Source organism: Cricetulus griseus, chromosome 4 (genome assembly GCF_003668045.3).
Source record: "Cricetulus griseus strain 17A/GY chromosome 4, alternate assembly CriGri-PICRH-1.0, whole genome shotgun sequence".
NCBI classification, from domain to species: domain Eukaryota; kingdom Metazoa; phylum Chordata; class Mammalia; order Rodentia; family Cricetidae; genus Cricetulus; species Cricetulus griseus.
The window spans coordinates 91,100,557-91,126,188 of record NC_048597.1 but is presented as its reverse complement, the minus strand read 5'-3'; the positions used below and the strand labels follow the sequence as shown (position 1 = coordinate 91,126,188).

The 25,632-nt window shown below is 43.2% G+C and overlaps 1 protein-coding gene across 3 annotated transcripts in view; it reads right to left on the bottom strand.

The window, feature by feature from the left end:
* Window positions 1-25,632, bottom strand: part of Pitpnb (phosphatidylinositol transfer protein beta) — a 45,574-nt gene that overhangs the window by 15,804 nt on the left and 4,138 nt on the right. For 2 of the 3 annotated variants that reach the window (XM_027415919.2, XM_027415918.2), the window contains exons 2-8: window positions 25,071-25,101; window positions 22,019-22,164; window positions 18,988-19,079; window positions 18,379-18,386; window positions 17,654-17,728; window positions 15,759-15,842; window positions 1,222-1,299 (exon numbers count right to left, since the gene is read on the bottom strand). In XM_027415919.2, the coding sequence (XP_027271720.1) occupies window positions 1,222-1,299; window positions 15,759-15,842; window positions 17,654-17,728; window positions 18,379-18,386; window positions 18,988-19,079; window positions 22,019-22,164; window positions 25,071-25,101 (514 nt within the window). The remainder of the gene's footprint in view (window positions 1-1,221; window positions 1,300-15,758; window positions 15,843-17,653; window positions 17,729-18,378; window positions 18,387-18,987; window positions 19,080-22,018; window positions 22,165-25,070; window positions 25,102-25,632) is intronic. The other variant, XM_027415920.2, reaches the window with a different exon arrangement.

Here is a 25,632-nt window from a genome sequence, read left to right as displayed (position 1 = left end):
ACCTTGTAGCTCTTCATCCCCTGTAAAAGCAATGCTAGCCAGAGTCAACACCAGAGATGGCAGAGCTACATCGGCAGGGACACACTTTGGAGAGCCACCTGCCTGACCTAGGGGTATCTAGAGAATGTGGCTACAAACCTGGAAAGGGTGGGGACACAGAGCAAACTCTGAGTGGACTCAGATGATGCTCGTGGGACATTTACCACTTCCTGAGCATTAAGTCTCTAGTCGTATTAATATATGGTTGGAAGAGTTTGAACTCTACCCTGGAAACGAATGTGGAAATAAGACAAAGTATGATTCTTTATTTCCTTGCTAAGATAGGGTCTCACTGTGTAGCCCTGGCTGTCCTAGAACTCTACATAGACCAGGCTGGCCTTGTACTCACAAGAGGTCTGCCTGCCTTTGTCTGAGGTCTGGGATTAACCACAACCGGCAATGACTCATTTCACATGAAACAAAGTCAGATCCCTCCTTCCTTTTAGCTGACTGATGTGCAACAGTTTACAATACAGCTCCAACAGCAGTTCTAACAGTGCTGTGCAGGGATCATCCACAGCAGCAGCTAGCACTGCACTGTTCCCTCAAGTTGTAACTAGCCTGTTAGAGCTTGGCTGCCAAGAAAACCTTGAGGGTGAAAAACCTGCTCGGGTCAGGTTTGGGTTTCTATGTGCCTCCCAGTCTGTCAAACTAATCAGAATAACCTGTAAGCCTTGTTTAAGGGATTCCATTTGGTGTAGAGCACTACACAACACCACCATGTTGGAACTACTTTTCCCACTTCGTGGAGTGAAGGTGTGCTCTACCTGACTACAAGTACTTGCTCTGGTGTCCTGCTCTCCAGAAACATAGCTATCAAAAAGGTCAGGGAAATACCTGAGTGGAGGGAACTTGTTTAGAGTTGATGCCAACTAGACCCCACTACAAACCTTCATTTCACACTGATTTCTGTATTGTCTGGAGCCAGGAGATGTTGCAGTCCCCCAAGAGCAAACCATTTGCTTCTCTTCAGGTGCCTCAGCACAGCATGGCTCTGTTCTGTTTGTTAATGCAACACACACTCACAGGCCAACTACAAATGGCCCTAAATTCTTATCGAAAATAAAACCCTCTGTGCAGTTTTTATTTTTCATTTAAACACTACCACTTCTTTAAGACTCAGGACCTGTCAAGTGTTATGTTGCCAAGATGCCACTTGTCAGCATGTTTGGCAGCCAATACCTTCCAGTTAGGTCCCAGGGGGCCTCTCTTGGTCTTGACTGAATGGAATAACGCAGGGTCTTCATCAGGTTTGTAGTCCTGTAAAGCAAAATAGAGTCAGAGATGAAGAAGAAAACCAGAAACTGTTGTTTAACCTTGCCAGGCAGCTTTCTGCAGCTACAACCCCCTGTGTTTTTACACAGGGGAAATGGTCCACACACAGCACCTGCAGTTTGCATCCCATTACTTTTTAAACTTTTATCTCAACTATGTAATTAGGAGTGTTGAGTGACAGCAGCCCACCAAGGCTAGATGCTATGCTGAAGCGTTTAATGGTTTTCGGGCTGACACGCTTAAGAACTAAAGCCTGCTCACCTCACGGTCGACAACACCTGCACATGGTAAATGACCGTAGGCTGCTTCTGACACTGTGAGTCACTACTACACTAGAGCAGACCACAGGCCCCGTTGCTGCGCTTCCCTCTTTCCCTGTTGGATCTGTGTCCTCTAAGTCCCTCACTGTCATGAGAGGCAGAGACAGCGTGTGTGAGCACAGGTGACCCCCAAATCTACAACTCACACACATAGCTATTTCTTTCAGTGCATCTGGCCTGACAAATTGTAGGAAATGAATTAAATCACTTGTCTAAAGTGCCTGTCCCTCTCCCCTCCTCTCTTCATCTCCTCCATAGAAGTAAATTTATGTTTAGAGTATGAACAAATGGCGGGAACTTCACTAACTGTCAAGACATAAGCCCAGGGGTCAGTCTAAAGCCTGGAGACTGTGCCTCTTCCAGGATGGCTCCTGGGGCCCAAGGTCTACATAGCATTTGTGAAGGGCACAAACACTGCAGAGAGGGCCCAGACAAGGCTGAGGGGAAACCCTGGCTGAAAACTGCAATTCTTAGGTAAGAGCCTGTCAAGCAAAGCATGCAAGGAGCATGCTCCACAATACAACACAAACTTCCCCAAAGTGAAGAAGACACACTGGCAATGGTCATTTAGAAGTGACCAGTTAGTAAAGGCATATGGCGTGCTAATAATTCCTAGGGAGGGTTATAAAAGAAAAGGAGTGAGGATTAGGGAAAAACTAAACCTTTAAGAAGCATGCTGGGAAATGCTGGGCGTTGGTGGCTCACACCTTTAGTCCCAGCACTGGGGAGGCAGAGGCAGGCGATCTTTGTGAGTTCAAGGCCAGCCAGGTCTACAGGACAACCTCTAAAGCATTACAGAGAAACCCTTGTCTCAAAAAAAGAAAAAGAAAAAGAAAAAAAAAAAAAAAAAAGAAGCATGCTGGGGTAAACATGTGACCCTGGACTCGACTGGAAGGCCATCTCAGCACTGTCTCAGGAGCTACAGAAAGGGCTGAAATTATTAAACATGTGAACCTGCTGGCTTCACTAGGTCTCAATGATTTGAAATAGTTAATGTGGTATGCCCAGGACATGAGGCCAGTCAGCATTTGAAAGAAAGGACACAGGGATGAGCTGCTCCCCAGGGGCAGGACAACCAGAACCAGAATCACTCCACCTGTTTGGTCACAACAGCAGTGACTTCGATCTCTGCCAGCTGGGATAAATTCGCAGACTCTAGTTCACACCTGCATCATAAAAAACTGGCATGCTTCCTCAGATCCAGGAAAGAAGCAACTGAACAAGTGATCCCAAAACTTACACTCACAAGCAGAAGCTACCTGAACAAAAACATACCTGTAAGCCTCCAAACCATTCTCTTCTAAAGCAGAGGCTCGAATTAAAGCCCACCCCCTCCCAAACTAAAAATCGTCGTTCCATCAAACAAACACTTCCAGCACCATTTCCCTCCATCAAAGTCCCTGTAACAGCTACCACGGGATGATAAGGGCCAGAACACAGGGCTAGTCCCTAATGTCAGCCTAGTTGAAAGAGGCATACAAGACAAAATAAAGCAAAACAGGTACCCAAACTTCAAGAAGTGTGTACTAACCACCAAGAGAGAACATTCAGTCAAAATTGAAACTGAACAAAACCAGTCAAGAACACACCCCCTTCCAAGAGACAAGTGGCCTTCATATTGAAGTAGAAAGAAGCCAGGGAGGAGTGGCAGAGGCAGGCAGCTCTTTGTGAGTTCGAGGCCAGTCTGGTCTACAGAATGAGTGTTAAGACAGAAACCCTGTCTCACAAAACAAAAACAAAAGTAGAAAAAAAGGCACACCATGTTTAAAATATTTCAACAATTAATTTCTAATTGTCAGTCTAATGCCCAGCAGGCTGGCCATGACTGATCTGTGAGAACCCATACCCCTTTTTTCTTATGGACTAGGGTGTGATATGGCCATGACCATACCAGCCATGTTTTTCTTTTCTTTTTACAAAACCTAAACTGTAAGGGAATTGAATAGTAAACGCTACATTTCTACATGTATGTAGCTGACAGCTATAGGTTGTACTATTGTTTTATGTGCCATTAATAATAAAGACATGGAAAGCTAATACATGTCATAGCAGGGAGACAAAACCTGATTTTGGATGCATTAAACTGTGAAAGAAAAGAGGGGAACAAGATTTTGAGTATGGAAAACTGCGGAGGTGCTGCAGAACTTTAAACCTGCCCACACCCATGGGAAGAATAAGTAAACACACAATGAAGTGTACACAATAAAACCAATGGCATTAAATAAAGGCAGTCCATACATTAGGGCCAAGCAATTTATGAAGAAGGAGGAACTTGGTTTAAATTCTGACCAGCAAGGGCATCAACTAGAGAATAGAGATACCCCACTGTCTTCTACCCTAGCTCCATGCGAGGCAGACATGTCACGCATCTACAGAACCCATCTACAGTAGATACAGAAACTAGACACTGAAAACCTTGTGAAAGCCTCACTCTAGATCTGACACCACTTCAGAAGGCACACCTGCAAGCCTTCATCAATGCAAGGCAGCCATGGCTGCTTTTCTAAAATGCATCACGAAGCTTACCATCCAGTGAGGAACTGACACAGCTAGCTCCCAATACCCGGACTTCAAACAGACTCTCTGTTCATTTTATGTGTATCTATGTACCCCACGCGCATACATTGCCCTCAGAGGCTAGAAGGTGGCACTGGATCCCCTGAAACTGGAACTACAGAAGATTGTGAACCACTATGTGGGTGATAGGAATTGAACCCTGGTCTTCTGGAAGATTGAGCCATCTCTCCAGTCCTGAACTCTTTGATCTCTGCCCTGGCTTACATAACTGTACCACAGGGCAGCCATAGGTGTCAGCAACCTCAGAAAGTAAACATGTAAAAACCCAAGAAGCCGGCCCCAGCACCAGGGGTATCCTAGTGTTTCTTCCTGAGGTGGCTACATAGAAATCTTCTCTTCTTTGTTTTTCTCTCGAGTACAAAGCAGCAAACATTACAGATATTATACTGAAAATGTAACATAACCCAATTATTAACAATGACACCTTAACCCTGACAGGTGAGAATAATGCACCTCGTCAAAATCTAGACACTGCTGGTTTGAATTCGTAAATGTTTAATCAGTTGGATTAAGGAGCATGATATAAAAAGGCAGGAATCGGATGTAGTCTTCACAAGCCCAATTTTAGATTTCTACAATAAACATTAATTTCTTTTTTGAATAGTATCTTCTTGTTGAGTTTTATTGTTGGGTATCTGATTTGGTCTCTGGATTTGGAAACTGGTCGATTTATATCCATATCACAACGAACAAATATATTCCTTCATGTATGACAGTTTCAGCATACAGAATGCAACCTCAGCTACCAATTACAGCTGCAAATGAGCAATAGTGTGGAATGAGACAGCCTGCTGGCTTTGTTAGTATTCTGTCTCCTCTGGGATCCCAGGGGGAAAGGGAGGCTCTGATGAAGAGAAGCCCCTGGCTCATGGTTTATTGTGCTTGCCACCAGCTGCAGGCTTCTCATCTCATTAGTTCTTTTAGAATACTGTGGTTGAAGACAGCTGCAGTCTACTTGAGTCTTCAGCTCCTGGGTATTCTGAAGCCTGAATCTGCTATGCACTTTCTATAATCCTTGGGAAAAAAAACCCAACAAATTCACTAGGCCAAGGAAACACACTTAAAAAAGGTTTTAAAATCAGATTTAAATGGAGCAAAATCTTACTATACTAAGGTGTGCTGTGCGTAACATTTTTTTGTGATCTAATTTTAATTATCTAGACAATGCCCAGAGGCCTGGTCAGGATAAAGGCCTGGTGAAACCATCATTATCTAGCTAGGTGCGCCTTCCGAGACAGTACTTGCTCCGCCAACAATGGTGCCCAAATGACATGAGCACAAGACACATTTGGATCAGTGCTAACCAATGCTATGTCACTGAAACTCTTATTTAAGTAAAAATGAAGGCGAATGGAAGTCAAGATTCCCTTGGAGAACAAAACAAAGTATGATATGGTAAATAAGTGGATTAATGTCTCCACACTGGAGTCGCAGAACACAGTCATTAAATTCGTATAAGGAACTGTTCTGCCCTGGAACAGGAAAGCTGTACAACCTCTCGGGCACACATCTGTTACCGACTGCCACTTGCAACAGAAACTCTCAATAGAAACCAGATTAATTTTGAAGACAAAGAATATTAGTTTTATGAATCTTTTAGCATAGTGGCTGTCCCCAAAACATTAAGTATAAAACCTTTGATAAGCCAACCTAAATATGTCCTTGAGCCTAGATTTAACGCATGATTATGAATGGGGAAGGGAGTAGGAGGTGAGTTTCCTGACAGCTGTGGAATATCAAGATGAGCCCCAGACACCAGAAACTGCTTCAAGTGTGCCTGGGCTAGCACAGGTGAAGGTAAGCAGAGACGGGAACAGCTACTCAAAAGTACCAGCCTTAGCAACTGCCCGACACTTGCTCATAAAGACCAGGTTCAGCCCATATAACCCTCTGCCCACAGGGAGTTTTACAAAGTAAACGTTAGGATCTTGCAGCCTGCTATCAAATATTCTACTTTAGCATTCGATGATTAATTAGGTGTCTATTCAAACAGCACATAGATAATCACTAAGTTTAAAGTGCATGGGTACTACTGATCAATTCAGCAAAGCTTAGGGAGAGAGGCCAAATGAAATGTGAAGACAATTATCAGCACCACTCTACCCTGTTTTAAAGGTTATGGCCCTTAGAAAAAAAGGAAAGAAAATGTCTCTAGTCCCCACGCTGACTGACTATATGTGTGGAGTTGACAGAATGCAAGCCATACTCCAGGCCAGCCTGCTTAAAAAAGTGTTTTCCTTGAATGTTACCATAGCAAATAACAGAGAAAGAAATAACATTTACTAACTTGTTTAAGAAACTGATTTCAACAGTTATTTTCCAATCAGCAGCTTTCTTTTCTGTTTTTAATTACATCTCCCCAGTGACTCCTCACCCTTGCAGGTTCCCACAGAGTACCATTAATACAGTATAAGTAAATCTCATTAATTCAGGTCCTTCCACCTTGGAATTCATAATCACTAGCATAGGGGCCGGGCTGAAGTTTATCTTTGCATGATCTATGAAAAAAAGATTTGCTACACAAATTAATAGAGTAACAAGATCTCAGGAGGGCTGTTTAAACAGTTCAGAAGTGTTTTAGAGCAATTCAGAAGCCTTCATTTGCATATAATTATTATGCTAATTACAAATCATTCTTATCTATTCATTAAAGCAGAGTCCCAAAGGACCACTAATTGTCAATAACTTGTTGGCCTAGTTTCTGTTACTGAATGTACCTCAGAGGAACAAAACTGCATTAAAAATATTCTATAATGTGGCCCCTCCACAAGTCCTGCTTTCCAATGAATCCTAAAATCTGCATTTACAAACACCTGTATGGAGAGCAAAGCTAAGCAATCAGAGCGTGGTCGGGAAGTGTGGGCACAGCACTTCTGTCTTTCTAATTCTATAGGCCCCCTCTAAACAGTCCTAGAGTAGCAAGATGATCCCAGATGGACTGTGGGTGTGCACCACAGCCTAGCCACCTATAGCCAATGGGCAGTGCTAGGTGCTAGAAAGCAGGACAGCGGCTTCTTCCTGCTTTCTAATGCTACCCTTCCCTTGCTGGAAGTCAGTGCCGTGTTTATAAGGGCAGACCCCCAAAGAAATGGCATTGTCAAAATTTCAGCGCTGGGAAAACGTTTACTATGAAATGTGTGATGTGACATACTGTACATTGGACAACAGAGCAAGGACAACAAGTGGTGCTCCCAAAGGAGAGGTTGGGAGGCACACAGTGCAGATGCTTGGGTTGACAGTACCTGAAATAACTAACTGTGGTCCCCGCTCCAGCCCTTCCCCCCCCTCCCCAGGGTGCTGAGTTGACTGTTTTGGTCCTGTTCTATGTACAGAAATACCATGTTATTTGTTATTTTAACACTGCCCTTACTATATGTTAATATATTTTATTATAACCCTTAAAAATGAAGAGACTGTTACCCTGGGTGTCATGGAACACACCTTTAACCTTAGTGCTCAGGAGGCAGAGGCAGAGGCAGAGGAATCTCTGAGTTGGATGCTACCCTGGTCTTCACAGTGAGATACTGTCTCAAAAAAAACCAAGAAACAGCTGGGGGTGGTGGTAGTGGTGGTGGCGGCGCATGCCTTTAATCCCAGCACTCAGAAGGAAGGCAGGTGGATCTCTGTGAGTTTGAGGGCAGCCTGGTCTTCAGAGTGAGTTCCAGTACAGCCGGGGCTACACAGTGAAACCCTGTCTTGAAAAACCAAAACAAACAAATCCCAAAAACATACCCAACAAAAAATGAAAACACTTGGGCTGGCAAAATGGCTCAGCAGACCAAGAGGTTTGTCATGTAAGCTGGTGACCCAAGTAAAGTAGGAGAGAAGAATGGACTCTATAGCTCTGTCCTGACTTTCACATGTGTGCCATGTGCCCCCACCCCTGACATCTCCATACACACAGATAATTATGTCAAAGTAGGCATTTAAGGCTCTAGATGCCAACGTCAGCAAAGGTGCTCCTCAAACATCCACTTCAAATCCGAACGGCACCTGGGAAGTCTGGCAGTGTTTTAACACTTCAGAAGACATCAGAAGCACATGACATTAACTAAATGGGGACTGACCTTTGCTGGGCTGGATGTGCCTTGCATCATTTGTGTGGGTGTTTTCAGAGCTATGCAGCATAGCACCCCAGCAGTGCTCTCAGCCATGCCCCTGGGGGAGGGAAGGGTGCTCCCCCCAAACATGTTACCCATGACCCCAGAGCAGGAATTAAGCTGGTGCCCTCGATACTACACCCTGAAAGACCTCTGGCTCCTGTTCAACCTAAGGAACAGTCTCTAAGTCTATCAACACCTTCTATCTCAGGATTTCAAGAGAGAGGCCAGACTAGTCTATACAGCAAGTTCTGAGCCAGCTAGGGCTCCAGAGTAAGTCTCCTCGGATGGATAAATGGATGGATGATAGATAATTTACACTTCTGAAAAAATATTGTAACAGGGAGTGCTCAGAAACATTTTCTGGCTCTCAGAATTCCACCCTCCCCATCCTCCTCACTATTTTTTCTTTTAGAACCTGGTTGATAGTGGGGTCCAGTCAGAAAGCACTTTTTGTGAAGATGTTTTTACACACTGATTTTTAACAGAAATGTACACATGGAAAAAGCAGGATGTTATTTCCCCACAAGAGGGCGCTGCTGCCAACCATGCCTCCAAACTGCAGGAGCGAGCTCTCTAAATCCACGCTGGAAGTACTTGACCATGTAAGGCAGCAGACTAAAGTGGGAAAATATTTTCACATTTATTTTTAATGGTAACCATGCTTACATTTATTTATATCCACTTTGAAGATGGGGGGGGGGATCCTTTACTACTCACTACAAAAAGAGATCCTGTCAAGGGCTTGCTTGCTTCACTGCAGCAAAGGCACAAGCAAGGCCAGTCTCCTCAGACTTGAAACTGTTTTCTCCTCCACTCAGGGAGCTACCATACCCTGCACCCATCACACTGGCCACTGGGCCATGACCCTTCCACCTTCCCACATGCATCAGGAGCAGTTTCTGAAGGTCTGTCACACACATCAATGATGAGCCACAAGCTGCCCCCTCAACTCTTCAGTCACTCTCTTTCACACACTCTCACATATACTAGTGATCAGACACAAGCTGCTCCTCACTCACACACACACATCAGTGATCAGTTACAAGTTGCCCCCCACTTTCACACATATTACTGATCAGCCATAAGCTGCCCCACCAATTACACACACATACACCCACACAGAGAGAGAGTCAAATCACAGCTATGTGGACTGATGGCTTAACCTGGCCAGAGTGCCACCCACGACTGGTTAACCTGGAACTGTAGGTGAGCTAACCCCGAAGAAAATGTCAACCCAAAAGCTGACAAATAAAAATGATCCCACATGGTTTGAATTAATATTTATTAACCTCTTCCAACCAGATTTTATTCTATCTAATTTTAAGGGGCGGGGGGACATCCTCCAGTATGGACTGTTTAGGAAATACATTCTTCTATCGATTAAAAATTAGATTGTTTTTTTTCCCTCTAGAAATAGTGCAGTAGAGCATATGCTATGAAGACTATTCATATATACATAATGTGTAGACAAAGTCTAACAGAGCTCACTATCACAAGAAAAGATGACGCCCAGGCCTTTCCAAAAAGCCTGCTTCTGAGAACCAGGGAAGGTGAACTGATGAGCTGGCAACTACTCCTCTGCCCCAAGTAAGTTAAAAAGTGCTCTCTCAACCAGCTCTAGAAAGTAAAGTTGCCAGCCCACCGTGGGGTCTGCTACTCCCCACACCCAACCCATGACCCTTCATTGGCCAAGGCTGGGGAATTGAAGCCATTCCTTGGGCTGAAAATTCCTCAACAGTGCAAATAAAGGTGGGGTAAAGGTTGGGCCTTGGCCTCCAACTGAGAGTCTTCTTGCTTCAGATTCCTACTCTCTCTTCCCACAAGTGAAAAGGAGCAGAGTCTCTGAGAAAGCTGGGCATTCTGTGCCTCATGGGATTCTCCACAAGAAGGTGGAGCAGTGAGCCCTATACTTCAAGGGAAGGGGAGTGTCATCAACAACTCACTTCCCTGGAGGGGACCTGTGTCCTCCTAAAGAAGAACACTAAGAGGACCCCCAGGTTGGTTGTCAGATCCTGTGTGGAAAAAGCTGCTTAAAATAAGTTTTTCTACTAGAGATAGATGTATGTGTACAGTGGTCTAAAGTCCAGCATCAATGACCTTCCAGGCAGTGGCCACAAGGCATAGTAATACTCCAAGACCACACTGCGAGCCTGCAGTGAAGGGCCAACAGGAAAAAGGAAGGAGATCTGACACACAGGCAGGTGAGGAGAAAGGCATGGTGGGGAAGGGCTCACACAAGCACTGTCAGCCTAGTAAGCTTCAGGCAGCCCAGCTGCTCCAGGCTCTGCAGAGGACCACCGGGGGGGGGGGGGGGGGGGGGGCTTCCTGTGACCCAGAAATAGGTGCCTCTTCCTGTCGAGGAATACCATCTTCAGTGATCTATCACCACATCCCTAAAACTGTGTCATTTTTGGTTTTGAAAAAAAAATTACTTTGACCACAAATAAAAATACTATAGTCAAGCTGAAACACAAGGGGAAAATGTTATTCTCTTTGAACATGCTGCATTTTAAGATGGGGAAAATATTCTGCATCACCATGCTGAGCTGTATTTTTATATTTTAAAAAGTGGTGCGTATGTGTAAAAAGTGTGGGTACTTGTATACCACATCACAAGTGTGGGTAGCCAGAGGATATCTCGCAGGCCTTGGCTCTCCTTACACTGTGTGCATCCTGGGGACTGAACTCAGGTTTGTCAGCAAGCCCCTTTATCTGCAGAGCCATCTCATTGCACTACAACGGTATTTCTAAACCTTCTGAATCACTAAGATAGGCTTATTACTAACTTCTTTAAAGCATATTAATACGCATTACTTTAGATTTCAAAACTTTAAAATTTTTTTTTTTCATTTCTACTATAGAAGAAAGAAACCCATCCTGGAAGTTATAAAGTCACACACAGAAAGGCTGACAAACATCTTTCTCATTTCATGTAAATACCTTTAAATGTGGTTCCAATTTCTCTTTTCAAAACTGTGCTCATTTCTTTCAAATTACTTCCAAACTGAAGGTCTCTGCTGTTAGTGGTGTGCACACTTCAAGCTCATGAGCCTTCCTCTCCTGGGAAGTGACTTTTGTATACAAATCATGGAAAGCTACTTAGACAGAGTGCTGAGCATGATTAAAGGGGCCAAATTCAAATGTTATACCTTAGGAAACAAAGCAGAAGCAGATGTCAAGTGCCTCGTTTGTGTACATCCTGGAAATGAGCTGAGGCTATGGTGAGCATCTCATCAGGGCAACTAAAGAAGCCCAAACATTCTGCTGTGGCTATGTATCAACAACCTGAGAAGGGGGAAATCTTTAAACTTACATTTGGATGTTTTATGAGGCACATGCTGACTCTTTACAATCTAATAAGATACTTTTTACCCTGAACAAAAACAGATCACAAATAGCTCAGAATCCTTGCAGTGCAGGCAGCAGCATTGTGTTTCCACGGTGCAGGATCAGGAAACGGTTGCAGCAGCACTGTGTCCATTACTGCCTGCACAATAAAACCCAACCTCTCTGAGTATCTTTCCCTTCTTTCTTCTTTTTATCTTGTTTTTCTGAGATGGGGGGTCTCCCCATGCTGGTCTCAAACTGCCCTGATCCCCCAATCTCCTGATAGAAACACCAGCAGCAGCAACAGAGCCAGCAAATGACTACTACAGAAAACAACAACAAAAAATCCAGCAAAGTTCCCCTGGAAAGTTCACCCCACATCAACAAGTATGCCTCTTTCTAGGTTGATGAAATGCAAATGCGTACAATGCTGCCCTGGCCCAAGGGTGCTGATGTACTGAGAAAACTGAAGGCAGGGAATGTGATCAGGAACACAGAGGTTTGGATAAGGAGTGTGAGGGGGCAGAGGCATTGTGTTGGCAGAGTGTGCGTGCTCTGTCACTGCTCAACTCCAGAGATGAGGACCCTCCCTCCTTGAGGGCACAAGCCCTTACTGGCACTCCACTTCAATGCTGCTTTCTCTCAAAGAGGAAGTCAGTTTTGCAAGGTGAATACAATGTAATGCGCAAAAGAAACTGAGTGAGATATTTATACAGAAATATCAGACAGCCCACTAGTTTCTTAAAGAAATAATGTATCCAAACCAAGTCTTACAAAATTGTTCCAAAAGGCATCAACAAAACATCCCTAATAACTCACATATTTACATGCACATGGTTCCTATAGCAACTATGTTGTGAACCTAAGTCACACTGACAGATTCTTACAACAAATCTTTGCTTCTAGAGTTATTCTGACAATGCCACTTCAATTATACAAACATGTCAAAGCATTCAGTCAAGTATGCAGCTACACCAGGGGTCAAATCACAGTCCTTCCAATACATGGTAAAATCCAGCTCCTAAGAATAAGCAAACATAGTAAGTCAACAGGAGTGAACCTCAAGCCACTTAAGAGCCTAGCAGAGGGAGAGCCCTAAAGCAAGCAAAAGTCACTCTGGACTGCAATGTTTGGACCAAATCCACCTGCAATGACAGAGAACTCCACCAGATGGAGTGAAAAGACTCAAGCTTCCTTTCAAATTCTTGTTTCTCCACTCTCAACTATTTAACATTTGTCCTGAGTTTGACAGGCCTTGGCTACCTATTTCCTCAAAATTACTAGTGCAACTGTTTCGTTTCTTATAAAATGAACAGCAGGGAGAAAATAAACTCAGTCATTTTAAAGTTTTGTTGTGAGCTTGCTGTGAGGTGAAGAGATGTGCTTGCAGCACAAGTGGGAAGTGTCCAGACCCTAATACCCATTGTGATACCATCAAAACGGCCAATGCCCAACACTGGATGAAAGCTTGAGCAGAATGTGGTGTATCACCCAGTGTGATACTGTCAAAAGAAGAGGTGGGCACTGACATATGCCATAATACAAATAAAACTTGAAACCATGCACAGCCTAAGCAGCAACCAGACCCATCAGGCAAACCCCAGTGGCCGCAAAAAGCTGGGGTTAAGGAGTGGAAAATAGGAGATTGGTGATTGACACAGTGTATCCTCTTGGGGTAACAAAAGTATCCCAGAACTAGACGGTGATGGTTGTAACGACTGTGAGTACACAATATGCCACTACATTGTACAGTTTTAGAGGATTCAAAGGTTAACTTTTATGCTGCGTACATTTTATCACAACAACAAAAAAAATGGTACTGCAAAATCAGTATACTTTAAGTTTGCATTTACTCATATCTGAAATGTAGATTTGCAAAGGGGAGTTATGAACCCTGCAAAACCACAGAAAATTAATTGGGCTGGGGAGGTGGCTCCACAGCTAAAAAGCGCTGGCTTCATCTCCCAAACCAAGCAACTCTTCTGGCCTTCCAAGGTATCCACATGCACACACATACACATAAATAAAAAGTAAATCTTTGCACATGTGCACACACACAATTTAAAAAAGAAAAAAAGAAAAAAACACCCAGGTGAAAACTTATATACAATGTCTAGTGACACTGGGGCAGACACCTGCACAGTGCAGCTAGCAATGACAGCTAGGCCTGCATATGCTAACTGAGTTGCTACCGTGTGCTCATATTTAGTGTTGTGTGCAGTCAGCTTTGTTTTGCACAAGATTAAATAGCTGTGCACAGGGAATCAAAAAATCAGTAGGTGGCAGAGCCTCAGAATCTGAATCTAAAACCTGTTTTAGAGTAAGTGTGCTTGGTCACAACATCTCCACCAAATCATAATGCTTAGGTCCAATCCATTCTTTCCATTACCATCCAACCCAAACATCATCTCCACAGAACCACCTGTGTAACCTTTGCAACTGCATGGTCTCTTCACCTGTAAGGCAGCAGAGCAGAAGGCTGCCTTGGCCGCACTCTCAGACACTGTCTACTTTTGTCCTAGGACAAGAACAAAAACTTCATGCTCCCAGTAAAGCCAGGCATGTCCTATACTCTACTGAACCATGAAGGTCCAGGTTTAGTTGATGTCACCATTCTATTCTGTTGGCCAACACATCAATTCAATCACAATGTATCAATGCTGTTCCCAGGGCACTCAATCCTGGCTTGCCACACTGCTCTTCCACCTTGTCTGTGACCAGATATGCTAGGTACCCAGCCAACCTGCTGACTAGTTCCCTCTTTCATCCTAGATACTTCTCTTCCTTTCACCATTCTTTAACATACAGTACATACTGGCTAACAGACGCCCCCAACAAAAACAGCAGACAGCGTCTGAATGATTCCCCACTTGAACAGAGTAAAATTGTTCCCTTTACTTAATTTCAAAGATGGAAATATCCTTGAAATTGAGGTAACTTCAAATCACAGTACAAGTGAAAACAAATCAACCGACCCCAGGATCACCCCCACTACTTGGTGCCCACATTTGTTTTTCAGTGGTGTGTGATGGTGGGTGTGTACAGAGGCCAGAGGTCGGTCTCAGGTATAAGTCTGTCTAAGCAGGGAGGGGCCCTAAAAGAGTGGTGTTCAGCCCAGTCACTATCAACTTTAACCCCAGGTGTTCCTGATAAAAGTCAGAGACCTTTCTTTTAGAAGATTCACCTTTAAATTTCAATAGTAAAGTGGACAGTTTGTATTTGAGTTATTTCTATTCTGTTGAGCTGACAACACTGCTCAAATTCAGAGACTACGCACTAAAAACAGAAATGGTAGGGAATACTGAACGCCCTGTCTATGAACAAACCATACCAGGTAAGTACCAGCAGAGAGAGCAGAAGACCATCCTTGGCTACCCTAGCTATAAATTGTGCACAGTTGCACCTGCCAATCAAATACAGTACCTGCATACAATAGGCCTGAGTTAGCATGCACCAACCCCAGGAAACCAGAACAAATGAGGTCTTCACCTGGCACATGAGGGAGATTGGGTCAGAAGAGGCAGGTACAGGTACTTACATTTAGTAAGAATCAAAACAGAGCTAGCAAGATGGCTCAGTGGGTAAAAGGTCATTGCCACTCAAGCCTGATGACCTGAGTTTGACCCCACTGACAACACATGTGAAGGTGGGAGGAGAGAAGCAGCTCATAAAAGTTGTCCTCTGACCTCTATGTGTGCTGTGCAATCGCATTAAACACACATAAAAAATTTAAGAAGCTTAAAAAACCAAAATCAAAATAGCATTCTAGTTGTTAAACAATCATGCACCATACCCTTCTAGCAAGGCTAGCCTTAACTGAGCGAATGAAAACTTACATGAGGAACACCTTTGCTTTCTTACTCATACTTAGTACAAAAGTATAGATGATCTTCATCATTTTAAAGCAGAAAACACTCCAACATATGTGAAGTACTGTTCCCTTTCTTAAAGAGCCTGCCTACGGCACAGAAAACTTTCTCTTCTTCCAGGGTCCCTGTTGCCCAGACTAACCCTGGGCCCAGTATTTCAGTGTAGAAATGTAGAGTACACGATAGACAGAAAATAACTTTGTGAGATGTGAAGGGGACACAACAAGATGCCATCGGGTAGTACTCACTGCTGGTTCGACTTGACTTCGATCTGCAATGTCTATGTGGACAATTTCAACAGTTTTCCACGTGTTTGGATCTAAGCCATGAACCTGTGAGAGACAGAAAACTTTAGTGTGTTCTTTTCCAGGAAAAAAATGCTACATTTCCATATGTCCTCTTAGAGTGTGTGAGTCCCTCAGGATACAGTATGGGGATGAAATTGCTATTTCAGTAGGCAGCAGCTGGTAATCTTGAGATCTGGACAGCTTTTACTCTTTGTATTGCTTCCCCATGAGAAATCTGTGTAATTTGTGTAACAGAATGTATCTTGCCTGTTTAATTCAAGTAATATAAGCATAGTGCTCTGAACCCTTAAATTCTATGCTAGCCAAAGTATGAACCCTTAAATTCTATGCTAGCAAAAGTAACATGACATGCTCATTTCAACAAGCTCCACAAGGGGCTAGAGCAGTGGTTTTCAATGCTACAGCCCTTTAATACAGTTATGAATTGTCATGTTAACTATCTTGTGTTCTCTAATGGATTTAGCAGAACACTGTGAAATTGTCTTTCCACCTCAAGGGGGTCACCATTCACAGGTTGAGAACCACTGGGCTAGAGAGATGGCTCAGTGGTTAGGAGCACAAACTGCTCTTGCATAGGGTCAGAGTTCGGTTCTCAGCACCCATGTTGGTTGGATCACAACTGCCTGCAACTCCGGCTACAAGGGACTTGGAATCTTGTGACCTCCTCTGACACATGCACCCATGTACACCCACCCCCAAAATATATATAAATAAATAAAATAAAAACAAATCATTTTTTAAAAGGAGAATGATTTGACTATACTACAACTTGTTTCTAGTTTGTCAACTTCTTGACACTTCTTATTCAATAATTTCTCAAACCTTGTGAACTGTTTTTAAAAAGTTAAGCCTGTCTGAAAGTTGGAAATGGCAGGATAAGTCAGAGTATAAAATAATCATTACATTTCATTTAGACCCTTTATTTTTAGAGAAATTCAATCAAAAATATGTTGTCACATGATCAACTGACAAACACACAAATTAAAATTTAAGTTCTATGAATGAACACCAAAAATGGAACCTCATGGCACACAGCCGTTAGGACTAAAATCCAGCCCCTCCACTAACTCACGCTCCTCCATGTGTGGCTGTGCACCGGAAGGCAGGTGCTAACAGCCTGAGGACACACACATTTTTAATGACTTTTGGATGCTGATGCTCCAGAGCTACAGACACTTTCCGAGACCCTTGGGTCCAAGGGCATCATGGCCCTCTAGATGCCTGCCCAGCTCCTGAACAAGCCTTCACGGCTAGTTTCCAGCATCCCGGCAGGTGTCTTTGAAGCTCAGGTATGAATGTACGTTATAATACTTATAATGTATGTCAGGAGCTTGTCAATGCCTTTGCAAACCAAGCACCTTTCTCACTCTTGCCCTTTAGCCATTTCTCTGAAATCAGCTGTGGCCCAGAAAAGTGAAGTGGGCATAACCACCAGAGTAATCGATTCTGCTAAGAACAAGTGCTCTGGTGAGGAAAAACAATCCAAATCTACCAGGTAAGAACTGGCTGTGGCACCATCTGTGAGCGTTACCACCCATGTTCTCCTAGCTCCAAGTAAGAGAGCTGACGATAAAAACAGCAATCTCAGATGAGTCCACTCAAGCATCAACGTAGGGACTGATAGAGGAAACCGATTTGTGTCTGGCTTGCTTGCCTTACCCCAACAACATAGCCGTGTTTCTAGTAACTCCCATTCCCACAGCCTTCCTCACTCAAGTGCAGAGCTGGTACAGCCCTGATCGTGCTGATAACCAAACCCAGAACTCTGCACAAGTGGACCAAGCACTCCATGAAGCAGCCATGCCCCACCCTTTTAGTGTAGAATGGAAACTTACATTCTCTAATGTTCCTAAGTCAGGTTTGTGCCATGTTTCAATTTTGATGAAGAAGTCATCTTTCATATATTCATTCTGCAGAGAACACAAGAAAGTGATGCAGGCTCCACAATTCTGCGGAAGTCTTTCCCTGCACAGCACCCCCCTGTGGATCTCTTTCCAAACCCAGAGCCTTGAACTCCCCATTTTATTTTAGATTTATTTATTTTTATTTTATGTGTGAGTGTCTTGCCTACATCTATGTATGTGAGCCACACGTGTGTCTAGTACCTGTAGAGGTCACAAGAGGGCACCAGATGCCCTGGAACTTGATTTATGGATGGTTGTGAGTCACCACGTAGGTGCTAGGAACTGAACCTGGATCCTCTGGAAGAGCAACCTATGCTCTCAATGGCCAAGTTGAATCTCCAGCTCCAGATTTTTGAGGGGCTTGTTGGGTATGGCAAATGATGCTTTTACATAATCCAAGCACTCCCACTCATCATGCAGCACAGGGGTAGAGAGAAGGCCGGGAGGTTTGCTGAGCAATTTGGAATTCAAAGACAAAGCAAAAGCAAAGGAGAACCAGTAAAGAGTGTGGCAAGCCTGGGACATGTAAGTGGGGATGGCAGAATGAGGACACAGGACAGGCCATGAAGCAATGGGAGCCCAAGCGAAAAGCCAGTAGCAGCTGGGAATCAACAAGATGTGAAAACAAAGTTTGAAGAACAGTGCATGCTACTCACCGTTACAACTGAGGCAGAGAGACGAGGCCGGCAGCAAAACAGGAAAAAGTTCAATTAGATGGAGTCAAAACAGCCTGTCCCCATATTTCTGTCAGGTAGACTAAGCTATCCCAAACACATTAACACTTAGTAGCTTACATCTTCAAAATGGTCTCTATATAAGTGTCACCAAGAGATCCTTGATTAAGACTATGGAATTCAATGACAATATGAAGAATAATCTACCTTAATTTAAAATAATGCTAATAAGCATATCACAAAAACGTTATATCATTTATGAAGCTGGTTTGGAAAGCAAATCTGTAACATCCTCCAAAGGGCTGCTGGAGCACCAAAAGGCACCTCTGGGTGCAAATGACCTTTATGGTTTCCATGTTTACTTGTCCACCCCAAAGCCAACAGTCAGCAGGACTTCCTATGGCTGTCATCTGGGAATGAACTAAGGGATACACATAGGTCTGAGGAGGAAACCAGTGGCTCCCTAGCCATCACCCAAGCAGTGAAGCAGTAACTATCTGAGACCCCAGAGGCGGCTTTGCTTGGTCTAACCCTTGAGACCAGGGCACTCATAAGGGCAACAGGGTACAGTGCTGCCGGGGACCAGCTTACTTGTTCTACAGTAGGGGTAAGCATTCCAGGCTTTCTCATGAAACACCAAGGAGCCCTCAGGAGCAATCATCCTTACAAATGCAGGAACTTTGCTGTGAGGAGAAAGACATTGGATATATTTTCAACTGCACCCATCATTTTTGTTTCTATAAAAAAATGTTATCACATTCTAAATCTGATGAGCTAGGTAGCACTAACATTTTATTTCAATCCCCAAATAATCCCATATCAAATTAATGCTAAAAATGATTTAAAAAAAAAAAGTTTAGCTATATAAGAGGCTACTGCTCATTTGTGTGTGTGTGTGTGTGTGTGTGTGTGTGTGTGTGTGTGTGTGTGTTTTATATTTTGGTGGTACTGAGGCTAGTGTGTATTTCTGTGTCCCCTGGTACAAAACTCAACCTGCCTGTCTGGGGACTGGTACACAGAAAAGGTGTTGTGGAATGACTCTGGTTCCTTCAGTAATGAAGACACTGATCCAAGAGACCAAGAACACAGGAAGGCAGCCTCCAGAGACCCTGTACCACCAAACCTGAAAGTTCTATCATGCCCAAATAAGCTCTTGAGTGATAATCACTTGCAGTGACCATATTTATAGCTCTCTTCAACTGAGAGTCATTATTTATGGCTGGAGAGTTACCTAAATCAGTTGTTTCAAAAATGGTACTTAATAGTCTTCTTTTCCATAAAAATGAAATCACCCAGCAGGAAGTGATAAACATTCCTAACACTTTAATGACTTTCTAGGCTTTTTATCTGATTAGGTTTTAAAAACATGAACACTGTATGAATACCTAATGGCCCAATAATAGACCTTTCTATACAACAAGGTGCCATTTTTCTAATATCTGAGCCTTTAGGTTTCAAACAAAAGATAGTACACATTTATTTCAAGATGTTTCCTGATTGGTTTTCTGTCAACTTGACACAAGCTAGTCATTTGGGAAGAACTTTTAAGAAAAGGCCTCCACTGGATTGCCTGCAGGAAGTCTGTAAGGGTGTCTTCTTGATTAATGATTGATGAGGGAGGGCCTCCAGCCCACTGGGGGTAGATGCCACCCCTGGGTAGGTGGTCCTGGGTGCTACAGAAAGCAGGCTGAGCAAACCAGAGAGAGCAGGCTGGTGAGTTACACTCCTCCATGGTCTCTGCTTCAGTTCCTGCCTTGGCTTGCCTCAACAATGTACTGTGACTTGTAAGCCAAATGAACCCTTTCCTTGCCTAGTTGTTTTTGGTCATGGTGTTTTGTGACAGCAATGGAACAAGCTCATGTTTTCACATTTGGAATAGTAATCTATAAAAAGATATCACAGACCAACACAAAATTTTACACATTAAACCCTTTGGCTTATTTTAGCACTCCCAGAAAGAGTCCAGTGCTTTCATTTAGGAACTTTTAGCTCTTCATAGAACTGAATTAATGGATGAATCAAAAATTAAAGAGAGGCTGCAGAAATGTCTCAGTGGTTGAGAGAGAGAGAGTACCTGCCAGAGTTCATTTTCCAGCACACATGTCTAGTGGATCACTATACCCTGCAACCCTCCTCTGGCCTACACACACACACACACACAGGAAAATAAAACTTTATAGAAGAAAATGATGGCAAAATTTAAATGTAACCACCTACACACACACACACAGGAAAAATAAAACTTTATAGAAGAAAATGATGGCAAAATTTAAATGTAACCACCTAAGCTCATCTACAATTTCAAGGTGCTTTAGAAAGATTTACTTGAATGTACAGAGAAGAAAATTGAGGCGAGAAGAGATGTCCTCCCAACCTTAAGAGACAGGGAGGTGGTCTGCAAAAGGACTCAGAGCCATCTCTACTCTGGGGTATGCATTTCCTATTGTAAAGAAAAAGGTATGGATAAGACTCAAGCTTAAGATGAATGCACAAAAGAACTTAATAAAACAAAGGCAAAACCTACCAGTCACAAAGACCTCCCCACCATCACACACCCAACCACACCCATGAAGAATCACAAGTGGAAACTGGCAAAAATTCCAAAAAGAAAAATATGGAAGATTAGTATATGAAACTTTGGAGGACAATTTAAACTGTCACAGCTTTCCAGCAGATCCTTCTTGACAACCAGAAAGTGTGCTACAACTACAAAATGTACTAAACTGCAAATTACCTAAAATGTGGTACTCTTCATTCCTACCCTGTAGGGCTCAGGTAAATAAACTATACTGGGCACACACCAAGGAATTTTACTTGGTTTAAAAAAAAACTCACACAGGGGCTAGTGGGGTTACTTCATTGGTGAAATTCTTGGTCTTACAAGCATTAGAACCTGGCACCACCACCCCCCCCAAACCATGTCAATGTGCTGGGGCACACTGGCCTGTATCTACAATCCCAGTGTCAGTCAGTCCAGTAAAACTGGTGAGGTCCAGGTTGACACACACACCCTTATCCCAATGGGGCCATCATCTCTGAGCCGTACTCTGGCCTTCCCACAAACATTGACACACACACTTGCTCCAGAACCTACATACCCATATACATAAACAAACAAACAAACAAAAAATCCTATAGGTATCAGACAAAACCATGGATAAACCAGGATAAGTGTTTCAAGTATTTCTCTTTTTACAGACACTGGTGGCAAGGAGTGAAGATGAATTTTATACATTTTTACCTTATGCATATGAATGGTTTGCCTGCATGTGTGTACGTGAACTACATGTGTGCCTGATACCCATGGTGCTGGATCTACTGGAACTAATGTGGTGGATGTCTGTGAGCCACCACGTGAGTTCTGAGAACCAAATTAGGGTCCTCAATAAGAGCAGCCAGTGCTCCTGACCGCTAACCATCTCTCTTCAGGTTGAGGATGAAGCTGTAATTTTATAGTCCTCCCTACTGTTTGAACTTTTGTTACAGGCAGGTGTATCACTTGTATAACTGAGTATAAAATGAGGGGGCCCACAATAAATTGAAGCATAACACATGGTCACTGCATATTACAGCTCAGCGGGCCAGGTAGGTACTGCAGGTTACAGGTGGAAACCCCACTTGCCTCTTCAGGTGGTAAATTTTGTGGGTGTACTGTCCCTTCTCTCCATCCTTCTCATAAGGTTCATTCTTCAAGACTTCGATTCCTTCTCCACCACCAGTTTCATTCTTACTCGCTTCTGCAACAGAGTAAAGCTGTCCAACCTGATACTGGAATTCCAAAGAGCAGAGTTTTACTAAGTCATTAAAAGCTAGCAAACTTTCCTATGTTAAAACTTTAATAAATATGACACAAAAAAGTTCAAGCAAACGACTCAGCACGTGTTCTACATGAAAACAGAACTCAAATGGCAAATGCCAGATGATCGAATCATTCCCATTGTTAGTAATCAAAAGCTACTAGCATTTCACTTATAGAATAACATGCATCAAGAAAATGTCAGCACTAAGTTCGACTTTGAACTACGAATATGTACCCTGTGAAACATTTTTGCTTCTCTTACATCTTAGGAGTGTAACCTTAATTAAGGCTTTGTGGTAATGAAGAGTATGTTGTGTGGGGGATAAGACCTTTTGGCACAGCTCTGGGGTCTCTTCTGTGACTGGTGAAGCAAGTACCAGTATTGGGTATCTAAGATGAGAACTTTTCAACAAAATTCTCCCATAAGCACAAATGTTCTGGATATACATGCATATAAGAATTAGCATGAAAGGCTAGTGTGCCCAGTCATTCCTAGTTCATAACCAGCCAGGGCTCTCAGTGGCAGGGCAATTCCCATGAGTCATTGGTACTGGACTGCTCTGACAGTCAACATCAGTGGCAAAACTGAGGCTCTTAAGGTCTTACTGGTTCCAGGAACTAAACCATGGGACTACTGCCAATCTCTTCAAGTTTGATTAAGACAACTTGAAGCAGCATTTTTCTTTATTTTTAAAGGCACAAATTTTACCTCCAAGAACTCATAATTAGCTGGATGTTGGTGGCATACGCCTTTAATCCCAGCACTCAGGAGGCAGAGGCAGGCACATCTCTGTGAATTTGAGGCTAGCTTGGTCAAGATAGCCTCCAAAACATTACAGAGAAACCCTGTCTTGAAAAACCAAAAAAAAAAAAAAAAAAAACTAACTCATAATTAAAGCTAAAAGTATACCTGTGAGAATAAAAGGATCACCAAAGGCGCAGGAAATACTCCCCTCCAAAACGCAAAGTTGTGTGGCTAACTTAATAGCCCCACCCCCAGCCAGCATTACTCAATTTGATTTAGAAGGATCTGAAAGACTGGAACTACAGAAATTCCTTAGGTGCTCCCGAGTATCTACTTAAGACTCTGGATTGAGCTGGGCATGGTGGTACACGCCTTTAATTCCCAGCACTTGGAAGGCAGAGGCAGTCTGACCTCTATGAGTTCCAGGCCAGCCAGGTTTACAAAGAATTCCAGGACAGCCAAGACAGAGAATCCCTGTCTTGAAAAACCAAAACAAACAAAAAGAATCTGGACTGCAGGGGAGGCTGACATATTGTTTGGATTAATCTAATGCTAATGTCACACTCCTTAAGTCCTTCAAAACCTACTTTCAACATGTCAGATTTCAAAAGAGGATTAAGAGATCTTGAAAACAGAACAAATTTGGTCTAACAAAAATTCATGAAGAAATAAGATTGATGAATTGGTAACTTGAAGCATGCTACTAGGTCTTCTCATTGGTGTTATCTGAAAAACAACTCAGGGTCAGGTGTGGTGGCCCACACTTTTAATCCCAGCACTTAGGAGACATAGACAGTTGGATTTAAGACCAGCCTGGTCTCCAGGACAGGCTCCAAAGCTACACAGAGAAACCCTGTCTTCGAAAAACCAAAACAGAATAACTCAGATTCTGGGAATGGAGGTGTATGCATGGGGTGGGGGTGGGGGGGTGTTCTTGTTAAATCTGAACATAACCCAAAGCTGAAAACTTCTGGGGTGACAATGTCAAGACTCCAGATTTCAACAAGTTGTTTCAATCAGCCCCCCCCCCCCCCCCGACAAAAATGTCAAGTTCCACCCCTGAGCTCAATTAATCAATTATACAAACAGAGCAGGGCCTGGTGCAGCCAGTGCTCTGAGTGATGTGGTGAAACCCCAGCCTGCTCAGTCACCATGCAGCTGTGCTGAGTGCACATGAAGGAGAATCACTACTTTTCCTCAGTTCTGCTTTTCCAGCCTTCTGTCACCTGTCATTTCTTAGCTTATCGTTTGTTTTGTCCAACTTCCAATTCTCTGCTTTGGATCTACTGTCAGCTGAGGACTACTACTCTCACATTCAGAAGGGCCCTGGGGAGCTGAGCTTGGCTCTGCGTGCGAGTCCCTCAGACAGCCTCTCTGTTTTCTCTGACAGGTCCTCCACTATATGATCAAGACCATCATCTCATTGTTAACTGATGGTAAGATCACATCTGGAATACCATTTCAGTGCAGAGCCATGACTAAGGTGCAATGGTGCAATGAGGCCAGCTGTGTAAGGTCATGAGGTCACAGCATATTAGCATAAATGGATGTGCTGGGAATGTTTAACTCTGTGGAACAGAAGGTCTTGGGGGTGGTGCAGGCAGGGCTACCATCAGAAAAGTTTAAGTGTTACCACAGGCAAGAGACGGAGAAGGCTCAACTCACGAGTGGTACAGAAAAGCAAGTTCTGTGAAAAGACAAGTGCCCAGTAGTAAAGGAGGCCACCTCTTCTCTCAGCAGCAGGCTCTCTCATGTAGGAAGAACTTAAACTGAGGCTGGAACCTCATTTTTCTGGGACAGTGTTGAAAAGAATTTCTGCATCAGCTAAACTATTTTTCTACAGATTTTCCCAAATGAGATGATATAACAGAAGTTTATTTACAATTGTCTGTAACCCATGGTCCATTCTGTCAAAGAAGCTGGAATAAAATAGCAAATAAAGGCAGAGAATATAGCTCATTGGTAGACTGCTTGCCTAGCATGTTTGAGGACCTGGGTCCAGATCCCAGAACTGCACCCAAAAAGAAGACAAAAGCAAATGTATACTACAAAAACAGTATAGATTAAAATATCAGTAAATCATACCAATAGGATGCTCAGAACCAAACCAAACCAAACCAAAAAACTTACCTCCTGAACAGAACATGGCAAAACCACACGACTAAAAAGAAAAAGAAAAAAGTATATGTTACATTTTGATATGGCTTTAAAACAGAGATCTCTAGATTCAACGTAATTTCAACAATTTTTTTCCTTTGGTTTTTTTTATGAGATTTCTCTATGTAACCCTGGCTGTCCTGGAACTCTGTATACCAGGCTGACCTCAAACTCAGGGATCCAATTGTTTCTGCTTCCTCAGTGCTGGGATTAAAGGCGTGCACCACCACCACCTGCCTGAAACTTTAAATCTAATGACACAGCGCACAAGAATGTGATTTACAGGTGAGGGTGTTTATAAGCCTAGGACTCTAAGGGTCTCAACTTCAAGACTACATCTGCCATTGTTGAACTTGGAGGGCTACCTGCCTCACTGCCATAGGACCCCAGATGCAGAGGTATGATTCTGGTGCAGGGTAAGCAAGCATGAACCAGTTCATTGTCTGTAGATTCTGTTAGGACACTCATGAAATTTTTAGTATAGTTTCAATTCATCAATTCACCACACTGTGCTGTACTTCTTTTTTTTGGGGGG